General features: G+C 38.0%; 1 protein-coding gene across 5 annotated transcripts; it reads left to right on the top strand.

Moving 5' to 3' along the window:
- The first annotated feature begins 1,876 nt into the window (after window positions 1-1,876).
- On the top strand, window positions 1,877-12,492 carry LOC113064204 (vascular endothelial growth factor A-A-like). 5 transcript variants are annotated; one of them, XM_026234849.1, is made up of 8 exons: window positions 1,880-2,550; window positions 3,872-3,914; window positions 4,502-4,698; window positions 4,937-5,013; window positions 5,405-5,437; window positions 8,274-8,339; window positions 10,520-10,663; window positions 11,092-12,492. In XM_026234849.1, the coding sequence occupies exons 1-8, from the start codon at window positions 2,383-2,385 to the stop codon at window positions 11,111-11,113; spliced, it is 750 nt and encodes a 249-aa protein (XP_026090634.1). In that variant the 5' UTR covers window positions 1,880-2,382; the 3' UTR covers window positions 11,114-12,492. The 5 variants fall into 5 exon arrangements, with proteins under 5 accessions (XP_026090661.1, XP_026090634.1, XP_026090626.1 ...); XM_026234841.1 differs by having other exon boundaries at window positions 10,517-10,663; XM_026234867.1 differs by lacking the exon at window positions 8,274-8,339 and having other exon boundaries at window positions 1,881-2,550.
- The last annotated feature ends 248 nt before the right edge of the window (window positions 12,493-12,740 follow it).

Genomic DNA, 12,740 nt, shown 5'->3' with positions numbered 1-12,740 from the left:
ACAACTAGGTTATGCAATCAGGCTGTCTATCTTATGTATTTCACATCATAAATTATTTTAGTAATCTTACTCCAAGTGGCTTACACTGCATGGTCAGTGATACGGGAGCAGAGTCCAACGTTGCCAGATATTTGCAGAAAAACAAGCAACCAAGTCTGACAAAAAATCCCTTAAAATAAACAACTTTCTTCACAAAGAAAAGCGTTCCACAGTTGTTTGTGATTCCGTGGATGTGTGGTTTATGATTTAAGGGGAATTGCTTGATCTTCATTCATCTAATTTATTTTAGCATAAACCTAAAGCAATCAAAAATGCGACTTATAAACCCAAAAAATTAAAACTCATAAATATCCATATTTATAAGAGACTATTAATTAAAACGAGCCAAAAATTGCTTGAATCAAGTGGACATGGCAAGTGGACAAGCCACTTACATGTAGTGACAGGCAGATGGCGCCAATGCAACTTACAGTAAACCAAATGAGTGAGTGTGTATATATATATATATATATATATATATATATATATATATATATATATATATATATATATATATATATATATATATATAAAGAGATAAGCATATTAGATGCTTTTATAAGGAATTCATGCAATGACAAGGTTTTTTTTTTTTATTCGAAAACACTTATCCATGAAAATCTATCTAGAATTTACTCGATTCAAAGATGCAGACGTGTGAAATAGCTACATGCTAAAAAAAAAAAAAACTTACTCTATTGATGAACAAAATGTAATATTATATAAATAAAAATAAATAAATATTATAAATATTAAAGTACTAAAACTATACTAGGCCTATCACTTAATCCGTAATACGAATATAAAACAGCTCGTTTTGATAAAACACCTATTTCGTTTTGTAAATCTCCGTCAGTGGTGTGGAGAACCGGACTGACCGCGGCTCACATGTCCAGCGCGCGCTAGGAGCGACTCGGCCTGCGTGCGCACCCACACACCTGTACGTGGTGATGGGCACACACACACTTACACATGTGATCGTACACTCAATACTTAGCACTCTTTCAGTTTTCCACGCAACCTTGCAGATGACCGAGTAGTCCCAAAGGCGTCAGTGCTGCCGTCATGTGATGGGAAGCATTCAAAACTGGGATTACGCACATAGCCTACTGTAAACCGCTATGCTTCCGCACGTAGCTCCAACCCAGCATTACGCAGCGGGTATTACTTATTATGGTCAATTCATATAAACTTATATGCATTATATATCTATTACATTTTAAAATATAATAAATTATATAAAGATTATGCCATATTTCAATCTAGCATTTTAGAAAAAGGCAAGCCTTTTTTTTCTTCTCAGTGGTAGTCTCTGACTTTTGGACATAACTGTTAAGCGTGCAAATAAATAAAAGATAATGTACAGTCATCCTGTAATGATGGTTCAATATACATTGTCTAGCTTTAGCGTAAATATCTATTTGCCAAAAAAAAAAAAAAATTGAAGTAGATCTTGAATTTGAATGTTTTTATTAGAACACAAGCAGAGCTGGTCATTTAATATAGCGTCGCCATGGACAACATTCATTACTGAAAAGTAGGCTATCTGACAAATGAATGCCGGGACTTACCAATCAAAATGCAAACTTGCAATGACAGGAATATAGTTGTTGGCTCAAGAGACTAAATACTAGCCATAATAGCACTTTTATATTCAAGCACCTAAACATAAATGATGCCGGAGACTCGCTTTCAGTTATCATTAGAGTGAAATCTGCGCATCGACTCAACGCTGAAGTCCACGCTGACACTGTGGCCACGCCCATCACGTTGACTCGTCTTATGACCACCAGCAGCAGTAGCTAGCTGTTCGTTAAAACCGGGTGACTGCGGCGTCCGTGATCATTCATGTTCAACAGCAAGAGCGAGAACCTGAGAATCAAGACGACAAATAAAACAGGAAGCGGAATTAAAGCAACCTTCATTCGTGGGGACTCCAAGTGCGCTTGAGTTTTGCATTCTCTTCTCAACGCCTTTGTGTTCTCTCTGGTGTCACACTAATAATATACAGAGTCTGCAAGTTTCTCATCCATTCTCAATGAACGCATCGCACTTGAAAACTGGCGGCAAGCTAAGCATGGGATTACTTTTGTAATGTGGATTGTAAAAGCCTTGGAAGAAAAATTTAATTTACTTCTCAACAATGTGACAGGACCTGCGTCCTGGATTCTCATATTTCTGGATATTCTGAAAATAATCGGCAACAGCTGAGAGACGCTATAACACACTTGCCGTGGATCTCAATCTCTCTGTCTCTCTCAGGTGTCTGCATGCGTGTTTTGGGACCAACATGGGATCCTTGTTGCCCCTATAGGTCGGACCCCTTGGAAGAAGCCTTTACTCATGTCTAACTTGCTTTCTGAGACCTTTTCCAATGCGTTTGCTAAAGTCCGCCTATCATCGGATAGGGTTTTAAAAAGATTTATTCGCCTTATAAATTCAATCATGAACTTTGCCGTCCGCGTGCTCCAGTTATTTCTTGTGACGCTTCTGTATTTTTCAGCTGTCAAGGTAAGTTTTATACGCTTGTGCATGTATAGGTGAACGAACCCGACGTATTGGTTGAATTCTAAATAATGTTATTTCGAATGTAATGCGTCTGCGCCACTTTATTGGACGTCCTTGTGTGTCCCCTTGCGAGGTCACTGATCCAAGCTATTCAATCACTTGAACAAGCAGATCGGACCACCCCACAGTGAGCCATTTAACCCTGTAGACAGGAATTCACTGTATTCACAATCAGAGTCCATTACACTGTTCAGAAGTTTGTGGTCGGATTTGGTGAAGGCCTTATCATAACCACCTTAGTGATATTATTACGCTTTAAAGGCGCATGCAGCTCGAGTGACCGGGTACCAACACACCCGGCATCTGGACATCACAATGTTGAGATATCAGTCATAGAAGTTACGATTTCTGCCAGCCTTCAGGGAATTCTAACCAAACAAATTTATTCTTGACGAAATTTGAAACTTTCTATTCAAGGACATGCATAAATAGAAATAACAGTGTTCATCAGGCAGTTTGATGAGAAGTTTGTATTTACAGGAACTGCATAACGTGATTGTCAGATATTCAGAAACAAAAATGATCTAAAACCAAATTTTAGTTGAGCCGGTCTGTTAAAGTGAGTAAAAGGCTCAGACAGGAGAGGGGAAAAAGCTTCATTGAGAAATGCACATGGTCTCTCCATGGAGCTTTTGCGAAATATCAGAAAGTGAAATGCTCATAGGTCTCTAATGTAGAGTCCAAATCAAGTTCAGACTTCAAGGCCTTAATTCTTTTTTATGAATGGTTTTCTGTATTCTACAGGTTAGTGTCAGGAACCATGCTGCAAATTAATTAATTTAATATATTTAAAAAGAAATTCTCAGAAAGCCCCATTTGTCTTTCATGTTGTTTCATGATTGACATCTTTTTATCTGTCTCTCATCAGGAGTCAAAGTCATGTTTCAAGTGAACTGCTTGCATGTCATTTTTTTTTTATCTTAACCTGAGTTTACTTGAGTCTGAGTTTCAAACTTGAGTTGTTGACAGGTTTACTTGAGCTACATTATATTTTAAAAATGCAATGTTTAACTGTATACACAAGCCAATAAAAAAAGTAATTATTTGTGATAGCCAACATTAATAAGTTTTATGATGAACTTTAGTTTTGAAATGAAATTAGGTAATATGTTGCATCATCCTAAACCTGTGGTAATGCAGTGGTTAATAACTTGTCTAACCCGTTGGGACTCATTTGATTAACAATTGGCTATGAATAGGTATAACTGAAGAGTGTTTAACTATAAGCTTCTTCATTTTTTATTTTTTATTTTCTTTACCACAGAGTGCCTACATACCCTGGGAGGAAGGCAGAAGCACATATGACGGTGAGTTTCTTCTGGACCTGGCACTCAGTGGTGTCATCCAGAAACTGGACACATACAGATTCACTGAGTATAGCGCCTCCTAATGGACGGGTGAAGGAAAGCACTGCTGTGCCTTTAATCAAACTGTCTCCACATAGTTTCGGATTAATTTGTAGTATTTATTAGAATCTCACAAGCCAGTGTGGTTTGTAATTCTTCTCAACACGCAAACCTCCAAGGGATAATTTGGAGTCTGCATGCATTGCCAAATGTCTCATTGCTCAATCCTAACCTAGAGAACCAGACAACATTTTATTAAAATTGACTCTTTTTCTTCCTTGTGCCAAAAAACAGACACGCAACTGTACAGAACTTACACAGGTTACTTTAATGTGTTTTTGGGTGTTGCTTTTTTAGGCAGGCAGAGTGCAACACAAAGAATGTACATGGTTCATATGGACACCCATCTCAGTCACAAATTCTTAGAAGGGCTACCAGATTTCCAAACAGTGTTGGTTTTGAAGAAGACCAAAGACCATCTCGATCCCAGTGGTGCTACTTGGCCTGCATTTTTCACCCTTATTTCCCCTTTTTGTTTGAACTTGCAGTGGTGCCATTCATGGAGGTCTATAACAAGTCTCTCTGCCGTCCTCGAGAAGTGCTGGTGGAAATTCAACAGGAATACCCTGATGACACCGAGCACATCTTCATCCCGTCCTGCGTGGTTCTCACCCGCTGTGCTGGGTGCTGTAATGATGAGATGATGGAATGCACCCCTACCGTCACATACAACATTACATTGGAGGTCAGAGACCCCTAACTTCCAGACTGTTGCTCCATTTTCTCTCTATTTTATTTCTTCCGCTATCCGTCTGAATCTTGTTAAGTCTGCTTTTTGGAAACCCTACACTTCTCTACTTTGTCTCCCACACTCAAAGCCAACAGGGCTTCTCCTGAATAAGAGTAGCCAATTTGTAGTTTGTATTGAATGCAGCTTGCCTGTTTGTCTGTTTTAATGTTTTATTGCTTTTTTTCTTCTGTAGATTAAAAGAGTGAAACCGCTCCGTCATCAGGGTGACTTTTTCATGAGTTTTGCAGAGCACAGTGAATGCCAGTGCCGGTAAGAAGCCTCATTTTAACACGCATACATTCTAAGAGACATTTTTTATAGCTTATTATACCATAATTACCACGGACAAACCCTGTTCTTACCCCATTCCATTTTTAGAATTTATTTTCCTTATTTTTATTTAGAAATAAGTGTTACTACTGAACAGAATTAGACTTTTTACTGAGATTGTCCTCAAAGAAAAGCCCTTGGGGATAATTTAATAAAACTCACCCACTTTCTTTTGTCTTTTATTATTTTCTGCTCTATAATTATATTTCTTGCTGTGCGTTTGTCTGCTTCTGTACTCTTTTATATGTGTGCAGGTCTAATTATAAGTGTGCTTGTTGTGTGCACACAAACAAAACATGTTCACTAGTGCTTTTTTGCTGCTCTTTCACAGGGTGAAAAAAGATATTTCGGAGAAAAAAGAAAAGTAAGTGCTGTTGTTCTAGTGTGGGGGATGTTGTATGTGTGTGCATGCTTCAGCTCTCGCTCGATCTTGTCATTTCTCCTGCCATCATTCATGCATTCAATCTCATTTCCTAATCTCTTTATCTCAGTCACCCTTATCACCAGTAAGGTGTATTCCTTCCTGTTTTTTCTTTTCTTTCTGATCCTTTCCTCTCATCTCAATGCTTTTCATGTTACATAAAGCCATAAAATCTGATGGTGAGAGAACAGTGGAGCTCTTTATTGTTGTTGAAAAAGCGAACGGTGATTCAGATCTCGAAAATCATTAGTGGCACAATTGTCAAACTAAAGCTACGCAAAAACTAGGACTGGACGATATATCGAAGATATACGTGATATTTTTTGTTGGCAATATGAATTTAGAATATGTTTTTTATTTAAATGTAACATTTAACTATGTTTTCTAAAGAAGATCTGGAAACTCATTTTGTGTTTCTCTAGTTTAAGAACATTAAGATCTTTTCAAAGAAATTTATTTCAATGAAACAGTTCAGCTCTGATTTAAACATTTGTTTATCACTCAATAAATTAAATAAATGCATTCAGTGCTTTGATGCTTTGATATATAATCCTTATATATATATATATATATATATATATATATATATATATATATATATATATATATATATATATAAACATGTTTATTTTAAAGTACATATTTACTTTTTTTAGCATCTGCAATAGCTGTTTAGTTGGAAGGTTTTCTCCCGAATTGAAAAAAGGACTTTATGAAAGTCTTTATAGAGCAAATACTGTATATGGAAGCTTTGTCATGCCACAGAGAAAAAGGTAATGGCAAACCTCACAGTTTCGACTTTTTTCTCGCAACTTTACTATTTCAGAAACAAATTCAGAATTGTGATGTTATATATAAGACATTTCTTATCTCATAATTGAGACTTTTTCTCAGAACTGCGAGTTCATGAGATATGAAATGTCTGAATTGCGCGATACAACCTTGCAATTGCAAGTCAAGCTACATATGACAATTAATATAACACTTTTACTTAGTCACTTTTTTAACACTTTTTTTAGTCACCATCAATCACCATTGAGTGTTTGTTATAACTTCTGTCTGCAAGTGTACTACAAGTGGTGCACAGTTGAGAACAATTAGTTGATCTTAAGAAGTACCAAATAATAATTTTTAGTATACTTTAAGTACATAATGGAAGTGTACTTTTTCTACAGATGAACTAAGATACACTCTGACCCTTACACCACTATTTGATCTCACTCCCTGTTTGATGTCTTCATGTCATTGCACGCTGGCTTCTTAGGTGTAAATTCAGTCCCTCAGGTGTGTAAAGAGCCGTGTGAACAGGTGTGTGAGTTTCACCCTATAGTTCAATGCCCTCGCCCCACATTCATCTCTAAGCTTTGCTTTATGATCCGAGGTTCACTGAGGTAAGAGAGAGATTTGTCATCTCTGAAGTGTCTTTACGTCCGGCAATAAGACAGCGTTTTGTGCGTTTGTTTACGAGGCCTTTTCCACTCCTCAGATATATGGCAGCGGTCAGTCAACCCCCTCTCTGATGACGCCCTCTCGCCAGAGAATGCAGGCCGAATTGTTTGAAAGTTTACTGAAGTTGTCACAATTGCAGAGGGTGTTGATCTTGTGGCTGATGTGTTACGGGTCAGAGGTTATCTCTAGGGGGTTTAAAAGTTGAAATGCGTTCTGCTTCTGGTAAACAAGTGGCCCTTTGGCACAGAGGCTGTTCCTCAGCTTGTTCAACGACAACTGCCTCATAACATGATTGAATCTGACCTCGGAAAACAGTGAATGTAATCGTTGGTACATGTGTCAACATTACAGACCTGATGTTCTGTTTAAAGAGCTCCAACTACGTAACGGTTGTAAGAGACGCCTAAATTAGTCAATGTTTTTAGTCTCAATTGCATCTATACAGGACGTCTATTATCAATCCATTTATTTTCAACACGCATTGAAAAACCTATATTGGTCAGCCGCTCATGCAAATAACCATATACGGATCGCGGCACATCAGTTTGTTCTGTGATTGTGAGATAGGGGAAAGTTCACATTCTTGCTGCCTGACGTGTCTGACGTGATATGCCAGGATCATCGGCTATCTGAAAGATAAATGGACGTGTATGTCACCAATACTGCGCATTAATTTCCTGATTGATCATTATAATGAAACAGCTTTTGCAGTTTCCGTAAGAAGTCTCGGCTAAACTTTATTTTAAGGTGTCTTTCTTACAGTGTAGTTATACATTTAAGAACTGAGTAATACAGTAAATTGTTAGGGTTAGGGTTAGGGTTTGGCTAAGGGGTTACTTGCATATAATTATGCATAATGTATTGTTATTACAGTAGTAAGTACATGTAACAAGGACACCTTAAAATCAAGTGTTACCAAAGTCTCTAATATGTGTGAGTTAAAACTCGCTATTGGATGTTGAGCTTTGGGCGCAAATTGAATAATTTTGTCTCTGTTTTGGAATCCTAGTACAAACATCACTGATGCTTTTGAAGATTTAATGCCTTGTTTATTTATTGGAACGTCTTCGTGTGAGAGAATTCGAAGAATTGGCGAATTTCCCCAGAGTCTGGCTGGCTTTTTATTTTTAATTCACGTCTCACGGAGTTTGCTGTGGTGTCAGGCACTTATACAAGAATAAGAAGAGACATGTTTGCTGATGTGTCCATCTGGATCATTTTAGCACTGCGTTCACTGCAGTCTGACTGTGTTGGATGATCTTTTGCAACCACTCCGATTCAGTTTTTTTTTTTTCGATGTTCTTCTTTGTTTGTCATGTTCTCTTTCCAGAAAACCCCGGAAGGGCAAAGGCCAAAAGCGAAAGAGAAAGAAAAACCGTGAAAAAAAGCGGGATTTGTATGTCACCTCTGCGTTCGCCTCCTCTCACCTGCACCTGAGTGTGGCACTCTTGGTTGTCAAATTAATTTGGGAGGAGATTTTATGCCTCCTTTAATCAGTACATTCCTGTCGGACGTTGTTAATTGCCATTAATCCATCAGCTCCTCCGCCACTTAATTAAAACTGACCATCCAACGAAACCACATGCCCAATCTCTGCTTTCTTAGAGCTTGAATCATTAATGCTAATGCACATGCTAATAACATTAACAAGTTTGGCCAAATAGTTTTTTGTAAAAACAGTGCAAACAAGTAGAGCGCAACCACCCGCTCTTTCAATCAGAATCATGTTCCCATTCATTCTCTTTAGCATTTCAAAAACTTAAGACCACTTAAGATTTCTAAGCCTACAACCGAACTGAGACAAATCACAGGACTACCACTTTTGATACGGACAACGCAAGTCTTTTATGAGAAAATGAACTATTCATCCCATGAAGCGTTGCGAATGATGCAATCCAAACAATAGCCACAATAAACTAACAAGTCTGACAAGTCAATTAATACAAGCGTAAAATAAATTATACAGAGACAGTTCATCTTATATGAGATGTTTATCATAGAAAAACCTAATATATACATTGATTGTGAGTATAGAAACTTCTTGGATTTCATCATTAGCAGTGTTTTATGGAAATAGTCGAAGCAACCTTTGAAAGGAGACCTGTTCTAATTTCCGAGGTTGGTTTTCAGAGAATCTTGCTTGTGAGTAGTGTTTCAGAAATGAAAAAGCAGCATTGCTTAACAGCTCTCTGAGCTCATAGGTCTGAGAAAATGAATGGGATTTCTATTTCTGGAACCCTACAGTTGCGCTCTATAGGTTGTGCCGCAGGACTCAATAAATCAAGCTCTATGATTGGAGGAGGTGGGCAGTGAGGAGGTAGCCGACATACAAACTCACCCGATCCACCCAGCATGCTTTCAGTCGATGGTACTAATCTATTACAATATTTGTGTCGGAATCACATACTTGTTTGTGCTGCTTACTGTTTTTGAGATGTTTTTTGTTCTCACGATTGTATGAGGACTTACCATTATTCTCGCATCACTTGTGTCCTCTCTGAAATATGAGAAGGATTGTGTGGGATGTCTTTTTAATTCATTGCTGTGAGTTTGGTCTTGTCATGCTGCGTGTGCTCTGCCGCGCAGCATTACGAAAGTCAAACAGCCTGTTTACTTTGGTGCTTCTCCCAGCAATTGGGAAATTAAATGTTTCAATGAGAATGAAAGGACGAAGAAATGCATACATGGGACAATCTGCTCCTGTGGGACTGATGCTTTTGAGGTCAGTATTTTTCTGAGGGCTGGGGTTTGGGTTTACATATTTAAAAAAAAAAATTAAATTTGAGGCTTGTTTGGACTAAGAGCATGAAAAACTATTCACTCTGAATTTTTGACATTCTCGGAGAAGATTTGGATTTCAATTTTGGATGCAATTTTGGATTTCACTTTTGGATGCAAAATCTTACAGTGCACTGAATTCATGCTAAAAACATCATTGACACAATTCTCTTGCTCTCACTGAAAATGGGTCATAAAACTATTCAGGGTATAAAAACATTCAGACTTTGTGTAAATAGGTTGTTGTAATTTAAAGTCAGGGTTAAATGTAGCATTTAGACTGTGGCTTTGATAAGCCTGTCCTCAGACAAATATTGGCTTCAGATAAGGTCAGTTGGCACAAATATGTGTGAATCTTCCTCTTGGAGTCCAGTGTTTTGTACTGTAAATGTGTCCTGATGATCCTGATCCAACACTTCTTAAAGCAATAAACAGAAACACTGGATTTTCATGCACTGCTCTCTCTCTCTGACTTTTATTCCAGTGTGCTTTTCTGAAACAGATTATTGTTGCTGTCATTATTTTCTTGCATCATCTGAGCTTGCAGGTGCATGGCCACATCCTGCCTAACTTCAGCTATTCACCCTCTACAAATTCCCTTCGGACCCTCAGAAGGGGCAAAACCATTGTACCAGACGAGGGTGGCTCCAGAAACGTACTGCTTGACTTACCGAGTGCCTGTGTGTGTGTGTGTGTGTGTGTTTGAGTGAAAGTGTTTAATAATATTTGCCATGACTGTGTCAGCTGTAATCTCCCCCAATCCTTTTCCTTTTCTCACATTGTGTCTCTTTTCAGTAGTCAGTGTGAGCCTTGCTGTTCTACGTGCTCTGAAAGGAGAAGAAGGTTGTTTGTTCAAGACCCCGAGACGTGTCAGTGCTCCTGTAAATACTCTGAAGCCGACTGCAGGTCTAGACAACTAGAACTCAATGAAAGAACCTGCAGGTGTGTTTGTGAATCTACACTTTCTTGTGAACCTACACATGTTAGTACAAGACTGGCCTTCCTGTTTTTGTATTGTCATATATATCCCTATGTGTTGCTCTTTCATCTAAAGCAATAATTCAATCAGTATTCTCGACGTTATTTACCTTAATGACATTCTTGGAGATGTTTGGTAGAATGTTCATGCTGCACTTTTCCATACTTCCACTTCTTTAAATGACAGCTTTGTTTTATTTCTCCTAAATTTAGTTGGAAAAAAATGGAAAGATAAAATTTCGTGAGAAATTGAGATGTTTAAATCTGACTGCAGTTCTAGACATTGGCGCATTTCTTCCGAAACTTTAAAAGATCACCTTTTAGACAGGTGAAATCTTCCTGTCTAGAGTAAATAATTGAGATGTTCATGTATGATTTTTCCACCTTCCCAGATGTGACAAACCAAGGAGGTGAACCCAACTGAACTTGAGAAACGGACTCTGACATGAAGGATTATTTCACAGTAATTCACAGCACTTTGAACTTTGCTCTCATTATTCCGTCCCGGAGATACTGAGCGAATGAAGTGAAGAGGTTCAGGCGAGGTGGGGGCTTAACAGTCAATGAAATGTTCTCTCTGTATATGTTCATGATTTTCATGTGTGTGCGTGAAGCGAAGCGAGAGACTGAAAACACAGGATTTGAATTGCTGCTAAATGTTCTTCGGAAAAGCCCTGTGTAAACGTTTCTGATCTCGGCTGGCGTGCGTAAAGTCGTACTCGAAATCACTCACTGAGACACATCACTGGATTTGGGTCTACTGTGCAGTTTTTCATGTGAATCTAAAGGACTGCAACGATGCGTCGGCGTCCAGCACACGCTGTGGAATCATTCCTCCCAGCACGTGAACACTGAGAACAATGCGTGTGTTTTAGAGACGGACAAATGATTGGAGTTTTGACCGAAGGCTAAACTGATTCTGTCGCTGGAATGTCACGCCGTGGAAACCCGCCGGCCGCTGTAGTAAATGTTTGCTCTGGCCTTGACGAGGCAAACACAAGAGGATTTTGGTCACATTCACTCCTTAAAGGGATATTCATTCTTTGACATGTTTGGAAACCACTTTGTGTAGATTGTGTGATTAGATTTCATGCTTCCACACTACTGGGGATTTAAGATGACGATTTTGTGATTTTGAATTTAAATCCAAATCTATTTCCCTAAGCAATTCAGTAATTTATATATTTTTTAGAATATTTTCAATATATTCTATCTCTTTGTATTTAATTTGACCTATTTATGTGCAGTGTTATCTTAAAATGGATCTTCTCACCCTTTATTGTCTGCAAACCTTCATGGCTGTCTGGAGTTTTAAAAAAAAGAAGCTTTTCATACTGTTTTATTTTCTGTAGATGAACAGAGAAACATTCCTAATACTGATCAGTGAGTCGTGTTGCCAACTGCCTTGACTTTGCCGCCTTGCTGCAGATGTGTGTGTGCCGTGTGGTCTCTAACAAACAAACCGTGTAAATGTGATTTCGTGTGCATATGTTTGTGTGCGTGCATGTGTGAGTACGAGTCAGTCACATTTAAACTGAATAACAAATATAGCAGCCAAATGTAAATATAGGCCAAACCCACGTCACCATTGACTTCTGCTATAATAAGATCTAACAAGCTGAAACAGTTGCTCAGATGTGGTCCGGTCTGATTGGAGTTTTACATTATTTATTTACTCTATGTAAATATGTTAAATATTAACAACTTTTTTGTGTGTCTGTGTAATGTAGTACAGCATATTTATTTTCAAATTATATTGCCTTTTTTCTATAAAAATTTTGTTTGAAAACTCTTGATGTGTTACAGTTTCATGAAAACACCTTGCACAGCTGTTTATCTGGTTACTATTTATTCATTGCAATATAGAATCCAGTGTTTAAGATCCTTTTGGAGTTACCAGTCAGCTATTTATTACAGATTTCAAAAGTAGGCTATATTCTTGAGTAACTCATGAATTCAGAAGCATGGCCATTCAGGAGCATATTTGACCTTATTTCTTGTAGTCCAGTCACACCGAACCTAATGAAAATGATCAGCATCT

Source organism: Carassius auratus, chromosome 4 (assembly GCF_003368295.1).
Source record: "Carassius auratus strain Wakin chromosome 4, ASM336829v1, whole genome shotgun sequence".
NCBI lineage: Eukaryota > Metazoa > Chordata > Actinopteri > Cypriniformes > Cyprinidae > Carassius > Carassius auratus.
Note: the sequence above shows the minus strand (reverse complement) of the source record. Positions and strands in the feature narration are given on the sequence as shown.